Source organism: Sesamum indicum, linkage group LG3 (genome assembly GCF_026168435.1).
Source record: "Sesamum indicum cultivar Baizhima isolate 11 linkage group LG3, ASM2616843v1, whole genome shotgun sequence".
Taxonomy (NCBI): domain Eukaryota; kingdom Viridiplantae; phylum Streptophyta; class Magnoliopsida; order Lamiales; family Pedaliaceae; genus Sesamum; species Sesamum indicum.
In genome coordinates this window covers 4,606,320-4,626,255 of record NC_142659.1, presented here as the reverse complement: position 1 = coordinate 4,626,255, position 19,936 = coordinate 4,606,320, and the positions used below count along the sequence as shown (strand labels likewise).

The following is a 19,936-nucleotide window of genomic DNA, read 5'->3' as shown; positions in this document are numbered from 1 at the left end:
TTTTGGGAGATCTTTGATGTATCCGACTCAAATTCTTTCCAATTAGTCATAATTTTTAGAACTGAAATTATGCAGGAATTTATCCGTTTCGCTTCTCCTAGTTGGGATTCTACCATGAACTTAAGTGGAGTGTAGACGTCTCACTGTATTCCTTGGTAGCACTTGTCGAACCTCAAAATTTTCTCAACCATTCTTTTTCTACTTCCGGCGTGAGAAAACTTGGATCAATCCTCTTGGGACCGTTGTAACACTTGTCAAGAATTTTCATGAGAAATTCTCTTCTTTGTATTTTCAGAATCTGGAAATATTCCTTGTTTTTAGAGTAACTCGAACTTTCGTTCGGTTCCATTTACTCTTAAAAGTTTCCTCCGTTAGTGGATAAATAGTATCAAAATATAATATAATCATCTATTTTTTCAATAAACCTAGGCTCTGATACCATTCTATTCGCCAGCCCCTTGTAACTCGGGTGTCCCAATAGAAGGCACCTATCAGTTTGCTAACCCAGAACCGGTGGCTTCTTGGCAAGGCCCTTAGAGGTCACCCCCAACAAAGAGCTGCGCTTCGGGACTAGGCAAGGTCGCCAATGTCACGCAGCAGAGGATCAGGATTTTTATAAGCTCTGATACCATTTTGGCGAGCATAGATGAAAAATTAGAATTTTAGTGTAAACAGACTAAACAACTCTTTTAAATCTGCACAGGGGTAAAATTGTCCAAAAATCCGTCTGTGGTCCTAATTTAAGCGATTCTCCAAGATACTGGACTTAATTGAAAATGTGTAAACATAATGGACTAAAATTAAATGCCGAAAAACTTATTGGACCAAATTAATCTTTTTCCCTACATTAAATTACATACCATCTTAAGCTTGTGGGCCCTAACAGAGGACAACCCCGCAGTAGATGGTACAATTGCATGCGGGTTGCCTACCCGATTGACTTTATTTTTCATTGATTGTGCCTGGAATTCTAGGCTCGCCCAATACTCCAAAAGCAAGCTCCAAATCTCCTCGGCCAGCCACAGCGATCGGGCCAATTGGTTTCAAGCCTCGGTGAACCTCTTTCCTAGGATCTTACTTGTCGCGACTTGACGACTTTGAACAACGACTCATCGCAGTGCCACCAGTACGATAGCTGCAAATTCCATACAAACTAGAAAGAATATAACTATTAGACTAAAAATATAAGTATTACTTAAAATTAAGTGTCATTCCTTTTAAATTGTTAAACAAGAATATATGGTGCTCCTGCGGAATCTGCAAAATGTTCCTTTTAGTGACGTCAACCAAACTTTTTGCAGTAATTAATAACATTGTATGAATTATATTTCGTTTCTCTTGTATTATGGTGAAAAGATTATTAATGTTGTACAAGTACTGATAAGTACTACCATTGCCTTCATAACAAGTAAAATTTATTTATTTTTTGGAGTAGGAAGAATTAATACATTATTTTATAAATAAAGAATAATAATAGTGACATCTATCCTTGAGTACACAAATTTGAAAAAAAAATGTAATAAAACTTGTGCGTAGGCCTGTCAACGAGTCGAGCTCGAGTCGAGCTCGACCATTTTTGTCGAGCTCGAGCTCGAGCTCGAGCTCGACTCAGGATCTTCGAGCTCGAGCTCGAGCTCGAGCTCGACGAGCTGGCCGAGGTCAAGCTCGAGCTCGAGCTCGAGCTCGAGCTCGAGCTCAAACTCGAGCTCGCCAAGCTCGACAGCTCGAGCTCGATTTACCTTGTTTTGAATTATGAGTTTGAGCACATTTATACAATAATTTATTTTTAATCAACTAATCATTTAAAAAGACAAACAAGCCTACTAAATTCACGAAACCAAATAGAAACCACAATATGAGATCGAATCATAAAATTTTGCATATATATAGTTAATTATGTTCATACCATCTAATGTGATCTAATTGACGCAGTCTTGACTCTTGTATATATTTAAATTTCATTTGAATCGGGTGCCCCGAATTTTAAAATTTCATAATTATTGATTAAACTTTTTTAATCTCATTATATATATAATAAAATAATAATTAGAATTGTTCAACCATCATCATCATCATCATTATTATTATTATTATTATTATTTTAAATAATAAAATCGAATCATCATATTTTTACATAGATATAGTTGAAATTAATATATGTTAACAATTTGCAAAATTTATATATTTATAAATGTTAGTATAACATTGATCTAACTATCATCTTATATTGTTGAAAAACATGGATTAATCTGGCCATCAAAATTCAGATCTGACCGTTAGATATGATAAAATTTACAATAAAATACATTTGGTAAAGTTTTAGATTTATTGGATATACGGATGTTGAGATATCGTACTTGAAACATAAGAGTAATCATTCAAGACGGTGTATCGTTGAATCAGGCCATGTGATTTTAAATCATACCGTCGGATATGATCTAATGGGCACAGTCTTGTATATATTTAAATTTCTTATGAATCAGGTGTCCGGATTTTAAGATATCGTACTTATTGATTAAATTTTTTAATCGCATTATATATATAATAAAATAATAATTAGAATTGTTCAACCACCACCATCATCATCATCATCATTATTATTGTTGTTGTTGTTGTTATTATTATTATTATTATAATTTTTAGATTAATTCATAGGAATTACTAAATTTTGACATAAATTTATAAATAATAAAAAATTATAAGTGAATTACTTGTCAATTTAAGAAAAATATAATGTAAAACAAATATATATCAAAATATAACATAAAATTTATATATGTCATATTAAATAATAATTTTAATTATAAAAAATTATAATTTACTAAGTTGTTGATTAAATTTATTTTTATATAAAGATTAAATGTATAAATAAAAGTAACATAATTTATTACTATCCAAAATAAAATGTATAATATTGATTAACAATTATAATATATGGTCAATTTTAATTATAAAACTAATCGAATATTAAATATAAAATTAAATATATAAAAAATTTAAAAATAAAAAAAATATATAAAAAAAATAAAAAAATATTCACCAGCTCGCGAGCCAGCTCGCGAGCTGGTGAACAACCAAATATGAGCTCGAGCTGGCTCGACTCGAGCTCGAATTTTTCGAGCTCGAGTCGAGCTCAAAGTCGAGCCGGCTCGCCGAGCTCGCGAGCCGGCTCGACTCATCTGCCACCCCTACTTGTGCGGATCCCATCCGTGACATGTTATAACAAAATCATAAAAGATACAAAATAAATAATAGAAAAATCAAATATTGAATCAAGTAAAGGGGGAAAAAATAATTAAATATAGAAAAAGTTGCCAATAAAAGTTTTAATAATGAAGGGAGATCAATGAGGTCATGTGGCAAATAAATTAACATTCAACAATTATTATCCCCTGTTTTTTTTTAAAAGTTCTTTGTTAGCTAAGTCGGGTTTTAGTGACCGAGAGTGTGGAATTTTGTAATCTGAAAAATCAAGACGTTGTTGAGGTTTGTGGTGGTGCAACCGTGGGTCGGTTTGCTTGTGGGTGCGATGCCTAGTGACGGTGTTCCCTTTAAAGGTTTTGATTTTGGTTATTCTGAGTCTTTTTCATTACTATACTGTTCTCATTATTACTCTATTTTTGTTCATAATATTATTCAAAATTTGTAATATTGATCTGTAATATCTAAGGAGTTTTGTACTCCATTTATGTAATAGTTGATAGGTTATTTTGAGAAGAAAATACCACGATGAGTTTCTACTCTCTATAGTCTATATATATATATATTTTCTTTCTATCAAATTAACTCAAACATACTTTTTTATAAATAACCCTTAAATACGGAATAGATGAAAAAAGTTAAATATCATGAGAGCTAATAAACTAATTTGTTAAACACAGTACACAATATTTAACATAATAATTATGGTAGAACATATAACCAATAAACTGTAAAAGTGAAATAGTAGTATTGAGTAACACTGACTACTTGTTCTCCTTCTACATAAAGTTGGAGGCTCTCATTTCCGAAGCTAGCATATACACAAGATGAAGTCTCTTAAGATTGGGAAAGTTTATACTTTCTGCTCTCCACCATACCATGTTATTATTCCATATGATTAGGACTTTCAATTGAGGAAATTGCCCTTCAACTAGACTCCACTCAGGTCCCTTGAATGCATTATCGTACAATGTAAGCTTTTAAAGATTGGGCAAAACATAATCAAAAACCGTCATCTCCTCCCAAGGAATACAGCAAGTTGACAAAGTCAATTTCTTGAGTGAAGTGGGGAAGGTGATGTTTGCCAATAGCGACACATTTTCCTCTAAAAGAGAAAGTGATTCAAGTTTATGTAAACGAGCAAGATTGTCTAGACCACCGCTTTCTTTTTTAAGGTAAAAAATTCCCAGTTTCTTAATATTTGGAACTTTATCAAGGACATCAATTGTACACCTAAAATTTCAAAAACTACCAAGCGTCTATAGATTCTCCATGATCATTGATTCTTTGGTAACTTCTGGGGGTGAGGTAAAATAATAAATCCGTTTGAAATTAGATGCCTAAGTTGTGGCATATCCCAGATTTCAGACGGGAGATTTACTCCGAAGGGCAAACTCAAAGTTAAAGTTTGTAGGTTCCACAGCAAAGATATTGTACATGGAGATTCAAAGTTCAACTGCATCTCACCGTTCATATAAAGGTAGCCCGATTTAGTGGGATGCGAACATTCTATATCAACGTCCTCAGAGGCTATCACACTTAATAATCTCAATCTAACCAGATTCAGATACATAATCTTACAGTCGTCGCACAGTAAAAGGCTTGAAAGTGATGTCGATTGTGAGGCAACCTGAACTTTAGGGAGATCCATCCTTTGGACTTTAGCCCAAGAACTACATATGAAACAACCGTCTTTGACCTCGTCTTCAAAATCAATACGTTGTGCTTTTGGGACACAAATCAAACATTCTTTTCGAGACTATCTCAAGCATAGGTTCCTTAAAAGATAATGAATCTCGCATGTTTTAGCTTTCTTCCCTACATCCTTCTATTTACGAATCAAAATCAGATTCCTATCAATAAGGTTTCGCAAGTATTCCTCTGCAACCTCTTCCAAGGTTTTAGCTCTAGATGGTTTCAAAAATCCTTCGGCAACCCATAATTTTATTAGCTGGGAGACTTTAATCTCGTCATCTTCAGGAAACATCCACATGTAGAGAAAACATGGTTTAAGATGAATAGGTAAGTTATCGTAACTCAAAGACAATATTTTTAAACAACGGTTACTGTATTCTAAGTTAGAAAATGAGTTTATATTTTTGGCTACTGACTCCCAGTGCTCTAGTGTCCTGTTGGAATTTGCAAGCAATCCACCAATCACAATAATTGCTAAAGGAAGTCCATTGCAATTCTTTGCAATAGTCGTACAAATTTCTTCCAATTCCCGATATGGACAATTGTCTTCTCCAAAAGGCTTTTTGTCAAAGCAAATTCCAACTCTTATCCGCATCTACAAAATCCATCACATAAGGGCTATGAGAACCTAAAGAAATTGCTACATTTGAAATCCTAGTGGTCACCAGCATTCGACTTCCATTCCTATTATTTAAAAAAAACAACCTTAAATCATCCCAAGCACTAATATTCCACACATCATTCAAGACAATCAAATACCTTCGACCAAATAAATTTTGATGTCCTACTTCAGCCAAAGTTTCACTATTTTCTTGGTCTTTACCATCATTAAGAACGCGCACAAGAATTTTCCGAGCTCTATATTCTTGAGATATCGTAAACCAAATACGTTTATCAAAGTGTTGCACAACACATGGATTGTCAAAAGTATTTTTAGCTAGAGTAGTCTTACCAATACCTCCCATCCCAATTATTGGGATGATTTGGAGATCAGGTTCATTTCTAGTGAGCTCGTCCACGACTCGAACCAAGTGCTCATCAAATCCGACCATGGTACTACTCTTGCCACTGAAAGTAAATGTTGTGGATGAACTGTCAGGCACAGAAACTACCGGTTGTTGTTTTGAGACATCGGTGCTCTCCTTTCGGATCATCCCCAACTCGTTCATGATGGAGTCAATCCTTTGGATTACTTTGTGTATATCTTGATAGAAAGATGAGAGGGCGGCCACATCCTGACTTTTATCCAGAGATCCCACACCAAGTTGATATACGACATGTAAGTCAATGACATCTTCTGCCTCATCAGCAAGAATAGCGATCTGTCTTGCCAGATCTTCCATTTCTAGGCTTATTCTCCCAGAATCAACTTCAAGAAATTCCAACAAGAACTGAACTTTTTCCTGCAGGATTTGAACTTGGTTCGAGTCAAGATTAGATTAACCTTTGAGAATAGTTAACTAAATTTGTCATTACATTACGAGAATAGACTATTGACTAATTAAATTTTGTAATTTTGAACTTAACAGAAATTCTTAAAAAAGTTCTAAGAAGAAATGAAGAATGTGGTCATGTGGCAAATATACTATCATTTAAAAAATTGTATCATGGTAAGTTTTCTTGCTTAAATTCTTTTATCAATTGAGTTTATTTGTATTTTGATTATTAAATTTAGTTTTAGTTCTTATAACGGTTAAAATAAATTTGTAAGAAGTTAAATAAGATGTAATTATAAGAAAAACCATATATACTAAGAAACTACAATTATGAAATGATGATGTTATTATTGTAAAATTAAAACTATGTTTAAAACAAAATCATATGAATGGTTTGAATATGTGATAGTAAATAGCAAGTTTTGTTGAGTAAAATTCTAGTGCACTAAAAATTTGCATTTTTGGTCTCAATATTTTCTTAAAAGAGTTTGAATTTTAAAATAATGAGAATATATACTAGAAGAATTATTAATTGATTGTTTAAATTTAGAAAACAGTTTAATCTGACTATAAAAGACCCAATAAAAATGAATTTAATTGTGTCAAAATTGAATGAAGTTGAGCATAAGACATAATATATATATATATATATATATATTTTAGTAACAAGTACTCAAATTAATACTGTTTAGATTAAAGAAAGGGAAAAATGCAAGCAACCCCTTATGATATCGCAAATGAACAAATTAGGTAAATGTAATTTTCATTAAATAAATAGTACAATCGTACAGTACAACAGTGCTCAATGAGTGGCGTCTTCCTCGACAGGCTAAGGGAAACGCCAAAGTCTATATAACACATAAGAAATAATAGAGTGAGATAAAGAAGTACTAAGAATCATCTGTCTAACCTCTTCCACAATGACTCCAGCAAGTGCGGTCGGTTCTCACTCAGACTGCTCAAAACGTCTCAAGTTTCCGTCCTTCCAAATATGATACACACATGAAGCCAGTAGCGCACGATAAGCCATAATAATAATGAGTTGCCCTCTCCATTTTCTTGTAGCCCAATCTATGTCCATTAGCCAGTCTCGGTTCGGTCAATTGAAGTGAACAGATCGTCAAATAGCTATAAGGCACCGTCGAGCATAGCGGCATCGGAAGAATAAGTTCCTATGCGTCTCATTCGCGCCTTCATCACATAAACCACACGCACCTAGGTAAGAGAACCATGGTTTATGAGTTATCAAAAGCTTAACCAATATAGTAAACTATAGAATAAAATTATGCTTGAGAATCTTGAGAGAACCCAAGAGTAGTGAAAACCAACCTATCTTGGGTCCTGGAGGGAACAGTGACCCGTATACGATGTGGATGTAGGACCACCATTTTCATACCGCCAAATGATGCGATCAACACTGCCATGAATCCGAGGCCGTGACTGTAGAATCTCCAACCACTCAATATCTATAATGAGGGGTCATTGTCATTGTCATTGCCCCTCTATGATAACGCTGCTGAGCTTGGTAGAAATTCCAAGCTCAAGGAGTGGTGGTCCATGGGGAAATCTAGCAATGAGGGGCCTAAGATGGTGCCAAGGATCCTGCCAAAGATAGAACGTAGCCCCATTACCAATCCGAAAATCCAGCATCAGCCGAATAAGGGATCGTAGATGAAGTAGTTTCAGCCAACCCCACGAACCCCCACAGTCTAGAATCGCCCAAATCGATGTATTTCGCAACTGCCCGTGATAGAGCCACTCCATCCAAATAGACATCCTATCACACCTTATAACGTCACAGAGCTTCTTACACATTAAAGCCCGATTTAAGGTAGCAATGTCTCGTAAGCCCTGCCCACCTTTAGATAAAGGCTTACATACATCTTGCCATGCTACCTTGGCATAGCCCCTAGTCGTCCCCTCTTTCCACAAGAACGTTCGAAGTCGCTTCTCAATCTCCCTTATAACACCTTTAGGCAACAGGAACGTTGAGGCCCAGTAAATGTTCAACGCCATAAGAAGAAATTTGATGATCTAAATCCTCCCAACATAGGACAATGCCAGACCTTCTCATCCCTTAATGCGTTGGTCAATTTTCAACAATAATGGCTAACAATTTGTTATCAATAATCGAGACGAGAGGATTTATTAATAGTTAATTGATAACAATTTATTAATAGTATTGAAAACAAAACACCCAACATATATATCAAGTAACACTCCCCCCCCCCCCCCCAACAAAGAAAAATAATAAATTTGATAGTAAAATTTATATAATTTAGTACGACCTAATTAAGCAGTTTATAAAGTTATTTTTTAAACTTTCTATATAAAAATCAAATTTTAGAATTGTATTTTTTATTATTATACACAAAATTTGTTGGCTTAGTGATGCAGAAACAAACAAAAGTTAAGAGAAAAATTTGAGAAATAAAATGAAAAATAACTCACAGACAATGAAATGAAAGTACATATTCATTAATAATATTTCTTAAAAAAATCTTAATACTTACAGTTATAATTATAAGACATATATTAATAGTTATTATTATATTAGTCCTTAAAAAATTAATTATTATTAACTATATTGTTTGGAACAATTCAAAAAATTATAAATATTTATAATTTTTATAATTATATTTTTAAAAAATTAACGAAAAAGTAGCTAGATATTAATTAGTTGTCCACACGCAAACGCGTGCACCTCACCGGAACAATTAAAAGGATAAATTGCTTATTAAAAAAATAAAAAATAAAACTTCAATTAATGCACTTAATCTAATTTTGATTTAAAATTCCAAGTAAAATTAATAAAGTCAATGCATCAAATTGATAATTAGGAATAAAAATTGATAATTCTATTTCCATTAATTTCTAAATGAAAAGGGTGCATTCTGTCGTTTTGTTCATAACACGGGGGTTTTATTGCCTATTAAAATATCATGAAGGGATTTTGAGCTATTTTCACCAAAACGCATACTACTTATATAATTACAAATAGCCTTCAATAACATATGCACTATAGCCTTGACATTTATATTCATATGGTTGAGCATATAAGTGGTGAAGATAGTTAAAATGGACTGCAGAACTTCAACTTTGGAGCAATAGAATTGCAGAATCCCTCTAGACCAAAGCTATACTCTAACTTAACAAAATTCAAGAAAGAAATAGTACAATGAGAAGATGTTTGATTCCTTGAGACTAGGAAACACAAACTTGTTTTTCATCTACATAAAGCTGAAGGCTCTCATTTCCGTAGCTCTGTTGTTCCTCCAGAATCTGCATCGCCGAATCCACAACGGAATTGTTGCAGCTTTCCAAATGTATTGAACGGAGTGTGGGGATATCTCCAATAACTGATGGCATCTCCTCCAGTTTCCACATGAAACTCAGAACCAGGCTCTCAAGATTCGGAAAGTTGACGTTTTCTGCTCTCCACCACACCAGCTGGCAATCGAAAATCGTCAAGACTTTTAGTCGAGGAAATTCCCCTTCAACTTGATTCCACTCCCGCCCCTTGTACGTATTCTTGGACAAACTAAGCACTTTAAGATTTGGCAATAAAGAACCAACAATCTTCAGCTTTTCCCAAGGAATACTGCACCCATACAAACGCAACTCCTTAAGTGAAGTCGGGAATCTGAGATTCTCTAACGATAACAAACCGTTGCTTCCAACAAAAAGAGATTCAAGTTTACTTAGACGGGCAAGATTGTAGAGACAATAGTACGACCATTCCATGCTTCCTGTTCCTCCATAATATGAAACTTTCAGTTCTTTCAAATTTGGCATTCTTTGGACGATCTCCTCTGTGCACCTGAAATTTGTTATATGGAAAAGCGTCTGTAGGTTTGCCATACTAACCGAACCTTGACTACCTGTTTGATCAGGTAGAAAAACGCTTTTTCTGGGTGCAATGAGATGCCTAAGTTGTGGCATATCAAAAATTTCAGGTGGTAGAACGGCTTTTGGGAGACCACTTTTCAGTCCAAAAGTTAGAACCTGTAGGTTCCAAAGTAAAGCCATTGTAGATGGAAATGCAAATTCCCAATCAGCTGAACTTTTGACCTTAAGGTACCGCACGTTAGTCGGATGCAGAATTTCTTCATAGGATTCACGGGAGAAACCCCTCGTTCTAACTATTACTCTCACTCTCACTAATCTTACTCTAGTTAGTCTTGGATACATATTTCTGCAGGTGTTGCATACCGAAACACTTACAAGTGATGTCTGTTGTGAGGCAACGTGCACTTCATTGAGATCTATCTTATGGGATGTGGGGTTACGACCACACGCAAAGCACATGTCGTATCCACTGCCAATATAAGCACGCTGCACTTTTGGGGAACGCATGAAATTCTCTTTCTCATTTTCTCTCAAGCATACGTCCCTTAAAAGATCATGAATTCCACATGTTTCAATGTTCCGGCCATGCCCATATGTACGAACCAAAATTAAATTTCTATCAATAAGGTCTCTCAAGTATGCCTCTGCTACCTGTTCCAAGCTTTTACCTCTTATAGGTTTTAAAAATCCTTCAGCAACCCATAATTTGGCGAGCTTGCTAACAGTAATCTTATAATCTTCACGAAAGACTCCCATATAGAGGAAACAAGGTTTAAGATGAATTGGCAAGTTGTGGTAACTCAAAGACAATATCCTTAAACAATAGTCATCATCTTCTGAATTAGCAACTGAAGTTAAATTTTTGGCAACAAGCTCCCAGGATTCTCGTGTCATATTGGATTTTCCAAGCAGCCCCCCAATCACAACAATTGCAAGAGGAAGTCCTTTGCAACCTTTTGCAATATCCTTACCAATATTCTCCAACTCTGGATATGGGCAACTTTCTTGTGAAAAGGTTTCTTGACAAAGTAAATTCCAACTTTTGTCCTCATCTAGAAAATCCATCATATAAGATTTGTTGGAGCTTAAAGAAACTACCACATTTGATAGCCTAGTCGTCACCAAAATTCGACTTCCAGTCTTATTCTTTGGAAGGAACAACTTTAAGTCATCCCAAACATTCGTATTCCACACATCATCCATAACAATCAAATACCTTCTACCAAATAATTTCTTATGCAATAGGTTTCCTAATTCAGCTAAAGTTTTTTTGTTGTCGTCTTCTGTTTTTACATCATTTAGAAGGTCTAAAACAATTTTACGGACATTATTTTCTTGAGATATTGTAAGCCACTTACACATATCAAAGTGATTGACTATATATGGATGTTCAAAAATGTTTCTAGCTAGAGTAGTCTTACCAATACCCCCCATTCCGACGATTGGGAAGATTTGGAGATCAAGTTCATCTCTAGTGAGCTCATCCATAACACGAACCAAGTGTTCATCAAATCCAACCACAGTACTATTCTTGTCAATCGAAGAAAGTACGTCTGATGATCCGACAGGCAATGAAGCTATGGGCTTTTGTTCTTGCGGGTCGGCCCATTCCTCTTTGGCCATCATCAACTCTTTTATGATGGACTCAATCTTTGCAATTACTTTGTCTATATCTTGACAGAAAGATGAGAAGGCCGCCTCACGATGACTTTCATCTTGAGATCCATCACGAAGTTGATCAACTACATGGCGGTCAACGGCATCTTCTGCTTCTTCAGCAGCATCAGCAATCTGTGTCGCCAGATCTTCCATTTCTTGGCTTCGTCTTTGGCCATAAACTTCAAGAAAGTCTAGCAAGAGCTTAACTTTTGCCTGCAGACATTGAATTTGTTTGGTGTCCAAACGAAGCTGATGCAGACGAGCAGGAGATTGGATAGATTCCAGCATGCGTGTAAGCGAAAGCAAAGATGCATAAGCTGCTACCGCCATACTCAAAAGACAACTCCCACTGATGATGATCTCTGTTGGATTTATTGCTCTTGAAATTGAGTCACTTACAGGGGAAAACAGATCGAGCAGAATGTGGATGATTATTGTTTGTGCTTGGCCTTATAGGAAGTAATTATTGCTTGTGCTTGTATATATATGTGTGTATATATATATTACAACTTGCCATTTCTTAATGGAACCTGAGGAGCAGACTTCAAGATCGAGAACTGTATTTGTCCATTGATCACTTTAGTATTCAATTAATTTGCCCAAGGAGCAGTGTTTTCCAGGTTATAAAATATTGGTTAGGTTTAATGTCGAGGGAACAAAAAGTCAAAAGATTGACACAATATCAGGGCAAATTTATTTAAATAATACAAAAAAAAAAAAAAAAGTTAGAGATTTGGTGCTGTTTGAAAAGCTTCAGAAAAGTGAGCGGCACCGCATTTTCGTACCGCGGTGCCACAATTTAAAATTTAAAAAAAAAAAGCTTTTCTTTTGTCACCGCGGTAAGTTACCGCGGTGACAAAGATTTAAAAAAAATGTATATTTTAATAAGCCACCGCGGTTCATCACCGCGGTGGCAATAAAAATAATTATTTTTTCTGTGTCACCGCGGTGGCTCACCGCGGTGACACAGAAAAATTATTTTTTTATATGCCACCGCGGTGATGAACCGCGGTGGCTTATAATATTTTAAAAAAAAAAAAACAACGAGCCACCGCGGTAAGGTACCGCGGTGGCTCATTCTTCACGTTGTACTTTCGCTGCCTGACACCGCGCTAACATAGCGCGGTGATTATCAACTTTTCTGCTTTTTCAGTCTGTGACACCGCGTTAAGCTAGCGCGGTGATAAATAATTTTTCTGACACCGCGGTTGTTTATCGCGATTTTTTCAGCTATATATATCACACTCCATTCCCTCAGTCATTCACATTGAAAAATCGAACATCAGCTTCAAAAACTTCAACATTCATTTCTTATCCCGCATAAACTCTAAAAAGCAGTCATCGAAAATTTCATATTCCACCATACCGCGCAATTCTTCTCAAATTTGTTCACTTTTTATTTGAAGATTTACAAGAAAAAGGCATCTAGTAAGTTATTTATTAAATTTTTGTGTTATTTGTTGCTTTTAAATATCTTGTTATATTAGAAAAAACAATTTATTGATGTGTAGTTTATTTTATTTTGAAGATATGGCGGAGCAAAATACCGTTGATATTGTTATATATTTTGGAGGTCAACAAATTAATTCGAATGGTTCTGTAAGTTATGATCGTCCTCCACTCGGATTCATGCAAATTTCTCGTAGTACTACATTTGCTGAGTTAGAATTAATTTTGTATGAAGAAATTGGTATGGATAGGAATAATGTTAAGTTGAATATATTTTTTAAATACATAACATTTAATTTTGGCCAAAGGAATGAGATGTTGTTGGCAATTAAAAAGGATCGTGATATGAATTTTTTTTTAAATCCGATGAATGGATATGTGTCGATTGATATTTTTGTCGAAGCGGAGAAAGTTCTGCAAGATGCTGTACCAGATGACTCAGCCGTTGGTGATTGGGGAACATATATGTCTATGATAACCCAAGATTTGCCGAGCTTACCAGTAGTAACACAAGAAATGGGGCGGATTGGTCTTAATGAAGATTATGCAGGTCCATCATCGTATGCAGGTCTCAGAACGATGATTTAATTGTCCGTACAAAACACTGCTATCGATAGGGCCAAAATTAGACATTGATTTCAAATATTTTTCAAAATTAACTGAGAGGAAGAACAAGAACAAATTGCCCAAAAAGAATAACAAAAAAAAATTAACTAGAAGAGGAAGATGAAGGTAAACCGAGAGAAGGAGGAAGATGAAGGTAAACCGAGAGAAGGAGGAAGATGAAGGTAAACCGAGAGGAGGAGGAAGATGAATTGAGAGGAAGAACAAGAAAAATTTGGAAGTGCTTTGCTTTGCTTGTGGTGAAATTTGCATTGCAGCTCACACTATAAAATAGTGTGAGCTGCATGTGAGGACAAGCATTATTGCTGAGCCACCGCAGTCCGTGACCGCGGTGGCTCAGCACTGCTTGCTGCAGCCTGCAATTTTGCAGGCTGCTTTGACCCAATTTTTTTTTCTGAAACTGGTGAAGAACCGCTATCTCTGATAGCGGTTCTGAAACCAGTTTCGTTTTTTTTTAATATTTTATTGATGCCACCGCAGTGAGACACCGCGGTGGCATATTATATATATATTTTTTTTTTTAATTCTGTGTCACCGCGGTCACGCACCGCGGTGACACATGAAAAATTTTTTTTTTAATTGTAAACTGTGGCACCGCGGTACGACAACGCGGTGCCGCTCATTTTTCTGAACCTTTTACAACAGCACCAAATCTCTAACTTTTTTTTTTTTGTATTATTTAAATAAATTTGCCCAATATCAGTCCAACCTGCACTCTAAACCCCTACAAGTTTCACCTCGTAACTTAGTTTATTTAATATTTTTATTTTTTAATTTTTCAGGGTAATATTTTTTATTTTATATTTTTTTAATTTTCGTAGTTTTAGTCCTTTATCCACTTTTATTTTTTCACTGAAAAAATGCATGTGCTTCTCACGAGACATTTTAAAATTGGACTTTTACTCTTATTGGTCTATTTATGCCAATATTTTTATCCTTTCACTTTTTAGGCTAATCTTATTAATATATATGCTATGAGTTTTGAGTTTTCTAAATGAGATTAATTGAATTATAAGCAAGAAATGAGAGGTTTAACTAGGGTAGATTAGTGACTCTAATCATAATGTTCTTTTGTTTTTCCACTATTTTAATTGGCTTATTCAGCTAATAAGTGTAATCAATAATATCTTACCCTAATCATTAAGATTGAAATTTTATAAACAAATTTACATTCGAATGTTAACAAACATATAAATACGTATTTCACTTTATATATTAATTTATTGTAATTTGTTTCATACTGTTTAGTTATGAACTTTTATGGTCGTTTTATATTATATCGTAAGGGTATTGTTTAGATTTAATAAGTAAATTATATTATGAATATAATACGAACATAATAATACATAAGGATAATGTGAAAATAATTAATAGGAACAAATATGAATAATGTGAAAACTAATTAATAAGAGTAAATAAATATAATAGGATATTTTTTTATCTAATAAGTAAATTATATTACGAATATCTCATGAAAAAAATAATAATAAATAAATACAATGTGAAAGTCATTAATAGGAGTAAGTACGAATAATATGAAAGTAATTAATAAAGAGTAAATAAATGTAATGTGAAACTACTTAATAAGAGTAAATAAATGTAATTCAAAAAAGTAATTAATAGAACTTAATGTTTTACATTTTTGTCCTTAATTAGTAAATAATATTATAGGAGTTAACTTAGACGAATAAAAAATTAAAAGAAATTTTTCGGCACATTCATACTTCTATATGCGTTACATATGTAGAAATATATATATGTAGAGGTGACTATATCTTATTAGCTACAAAAAATGTTAAAATTCATGATTTTATTTTACTAATATTTTGTTTAATCTTATTACTGCAGATGACCTACTGGTGGGACTGTGATAATGAGTCCATGTCTTGGGTCCTCCACATGTAGGTCAGAAAGTACATTCGGAAGACTTTCTCCATTGCTCGGTTCAGCCTGGTTAGGCCACTATGACTGGCCAACGAGGTTTGTCTCCAGCTCCAGGCGTATTGGACCAGCGAGAACTCAGGAGTCCTCCAAGAATAAGGCGAATCGGACGGTGAACCCCACGGCGTCCTCGACTGTATACCGAGGGAGGGGGTCTCCCTCAGTCGGCATGCACAAGAAGAAGTTGGTAAGTAAATATAAATTATTTATGTGTTAAATCATTATTATTAAATATTATGCTAATTAATTAACTATTTTTCCTTATACAAGAGACGGAGCTCGGTCGGCCGCCCAAGCAGATGGAATTATTCGAGTGGTGCTATAATAAAAAAGAGAACAGCGGATGGAGCGAATCGAGAGCAGCGGAGGTGGCGGTAAGTAGCTAAATATTTTATATTATTTTTTTAATAATTAATTTTTTATTTAATAAAGTACTAACAATTTTGTTTGTTTCATAGGAGATGTTCCAAAAGATATTGGAGGATCGTCAGCCCCAACCCACAACTGACGACCTCAATCCCCCCACCAAGTCCGAGGCTTCGGTAGTGATGGCGGAGCAGTAGATGTGGCTGGCTGCAATCGGGGACAAGAACAAGGGCTAAGTATTCGGCTTTGGTTCTGTGGCCCACGTCTCTAGCCGCACATTCACATCGCCATCGCCACCGCCGCCTTCAAATCCAGCCATGGAGGAACTAACATGACACTTTTTAAAAGTAAATTTGTTAGTCAATACTTTTCTTTTCTAATTATTTCCACCCACTTAATTAATGAGATTGGGCCAATTTTAATTAATTAAAATACAAGGCTCAATAAATCTTAATTAACTCAAATGCAATTAAAATCCACTTAATTAAGTCCATTATATATTTAATCCAATTAAATATATAAACCCAATAAGTCTTTATTAAATAATAAGTCCAACTTATTAAATAATAAAGGCAAGCCCAATATAACTTAATCCAATTAATTTATCATTGGACTTATCTATCCAATGGATCCCTCTCATATATAAGTAATCCAATTACTTATGGAATTAATTCTCAATTAATTCCTCGTCCCTTCTAGGTGATTTGCGTGTGGCTCTTGATGTTCACCTTTCAGCTAGACTTGGACTAGTGCCAACACTAGTACATCAACCGTCTTGAGACGATAATGACCGACATTATGGACATAATGCGAGATATTCGAGCCTCCTCGTCGACTACAGCACCGCCTCTGATGAATCCCCTGGCCGAGAATCGGGAGGATGATGAGGAGCGTCTAGATTAGGTTTTATATTTTTTTTATTTTTTAATTAAATATATTTTTATATTAATATAATATTTTTAAAATTATTTATATTTCTTAATATTTATTAAATTTATTATTTTATATTTATTTAATTAATCAATTTATAGATAAAATTAATTCAAATTTTATTAAATTAAATTAATTATATCTAAAAATTTATTAAAATGTATAAATTTATTTATTTATTCAAATTTATTAAATATATTAATAAATTATAATAAATTTAAAAGTTCAAAACTTAGGAACTGGTATAGTAATGCTAAAGAAAATATTACAAATTTTATAAAGTCCCGTACCAACGATTGCTTCAAAAAAATGTTCCTACACTCAACGAATCATTCCAAATTAATATATAACCATTCCAAATAGCATAACTAATCAATATCTCATATTTGTTCCAAGTTATACAAATCGTTTCTAATTTTATTACTAACGTAGTTCTGCAAATGTGTTCCAAATTCAATAACCCGTTGCAAAATAATGTTCCAACAATCGTTCCTAAATTTATCCCAATTACAAAAATAAATAGTTCCAAAATTAACTCACGAGTAATATAAATACCGTTGAAAATTTTCACCTAAAAAACATAACTAACCGTTCCAAAGACCGTCCCCAACCATTTCAATTGCTAAATTAATAAATTTTCGGACTAAATTAATATTAGGAATGGGTCTCAAGAATCGATACAGTTTCCTTACCAATTTCGAACAGATTTTCGGAAATCGTTCTTACATTTTTTTGTTATGCCAACTGCATAGATGGATTTCGATCCGTTCCACATCCGTTCCAAATTCCGCTCCAAATAAATTATGTGTTCCTCAAACAATTCCAAAGTAAAGAAATACAGTTCCAAACTCGAAGAAATCTCACCTTTTTTTATAGTCTTTCTTCACTGACAACATTAGCATCTTTTTTATTATTATTATTATTGTTACTCCCATTTTTCCTTTCTGGTTTCCTACACTCTTTTATATAGTGACCTTTCCTCCCACAATTATAGCACCTTCTTCTTTAACTTTTTCAACTCTATTTCTATCATGTCTGGTTCTAGACCTTGACTTACTCCTACTTCTGCTTCTATTCCTACCTCTGCTATATTTCCTATATTTGAAGTCTGAATTTCGATTTTTAGTCCTACCTCTTACATAATTTACTTCATTTTGACTTTGACTAAGTTTATTTGTTTTAAGATCCATTTTCTTACTTTTAAGAATATTAATAACCATATCTAAATTCACATTATCCCTACTACGTTTTATAGTTGCTTTTACATCACTATAAGCTTCAAGGATAACATTTAATAAAATAACTAATAAATAATCATCTATATTTTTAACACCAAATAGTTTTATATCTTCAACTTATTTGGTAAGGTCATCTAAATTTTCCTCAATATTTTTAGACAAATGTAATTTATAATGAAAAAAATTTTCTAGCGAAAACAATTTGCTAGGCAAGGAGATTTCAGTATAGAGTTCCTCTAATTTATTCCATAAAATTTTTGCTGAATATTGCTTTCCATCATTTCTTAAATAATATCAGATAGATTTAGAATTATAAAAGAATAGGCATATTCATCATTTTAAAGTTTCTTTTCTTCAAAAATATTTTCAGCATATTTACCATCAATTGCTTTAAAAATATTTTGTTGAATTAAAATGCCTTTCATTTTTTGTTGCCATATAGAAAAATCAGACTTACCATCAAAAGGTTGCAAATTATAACCAGCCATATTATAATAATAGAAGTAGGAAAAATATAACAGGAATAAATGACTAAGAGATATTAATAGTACAAATAAAAAATATCAGCAATAAAACCACCAAAGCAGTTAAGCCAACAGATTAATCAGAAACCGAACTAAAATCTCGACCAGATACCTAACAGCCTCAAGGGCTCGGCCAGGTGAGGAATTAACAAGTCGGTTTGGTCTTGGTTTATAAGAAACAGTACTAAACAGTAAGCAGCAGTTTAAAAATAAATCCAACATACAGCAAGTTTAAGAATGCACAAAGTAGTACCCAAAACAGAAAGCAGCACAAAGCTAGATTAAAACAAATCTAAAAAGGGTTAGAGAAGATGTTACCGCATCGGAGTCGAAGACATCCCTAAGTTCTAATACAACTGTTGGGAGTTAATTCCACCAGTTATGAGCCCAGATCTCACAAATCCTAACCAACTATTATAGAATAATGATGGGTACAAAACCCTTAAATTACAAGTCAAATATACATAAGAATATAGCAATTATACAGATCTTAGAAAGAGATTTACATATCTAAAAAGAAGATAAACAGAAATAAAAGATGTTTAGGCTCAGAGAGTCAGATTCGGAGAAAACGTAGCCCACAGCCACAAAAGGCCTGCAACCACTCCCAATTGCTCGAAAAAAATAGCCAACAATTAAATAGCCACGACCACAAAGACCCACTCAAGAAACCACTAAGGTTTTTCACAACTTACAGTTCACAGAGAACTATTGGTAATCGGAACAGAAGCGGAGAAGAGATAAGTAAAAATCATTATTAGGTTAGAAGAAAGCCAAAAACCACGGGGGCTTTTATACAGGCGATCTATTAGAGAGGGAGAGTGAGATAGGCGGCTAGGTAGCAGTTTTGCAGCCATGGGAATCAATGGAGGAGAAACCAAATAAAGGGAGAGAGACGAGGGGAAGAAGAGACAGAGAGGGAGAAGACGGCTGAAATAATGGGGTTAGGGTTTCAGCCTTAGATATAGGTAGGTAGTGTTATCGAGTCAGGTAAACGGGCCAAGAGAAATCGGCGAGCGAAGCA

At 34.1% G+C, this 19,936-nt stretch overlaps 1 protein-coding gene across 1 annotated transcript; it reads right to left on the bottom strand.

The window, feature by feature from the left end:
- Positions 1 to 9,396: 9,396 nt before the first annotated feature.
- On the bottom strand, positions 9,397 to 12,419 carry LOC105157424 (putative late blight resistance protein homolog R1A-10). The gene has a single exon (XM_011073834.2). It carries the CDS (start codon positions 12,168 to 12,170, stop codon positions 9,537 to 9,539), a length of 2,634 nt encoding a protein of 877 aa, XP_011072136.1. The 5' UTR covers positions 12,171 to 12,419; the 3' UTR covers positions 9,397 to 9,536.
- Between the last annotated feature and the right edge of the window lie 7,517 nt (positions 12,420 to 19,936).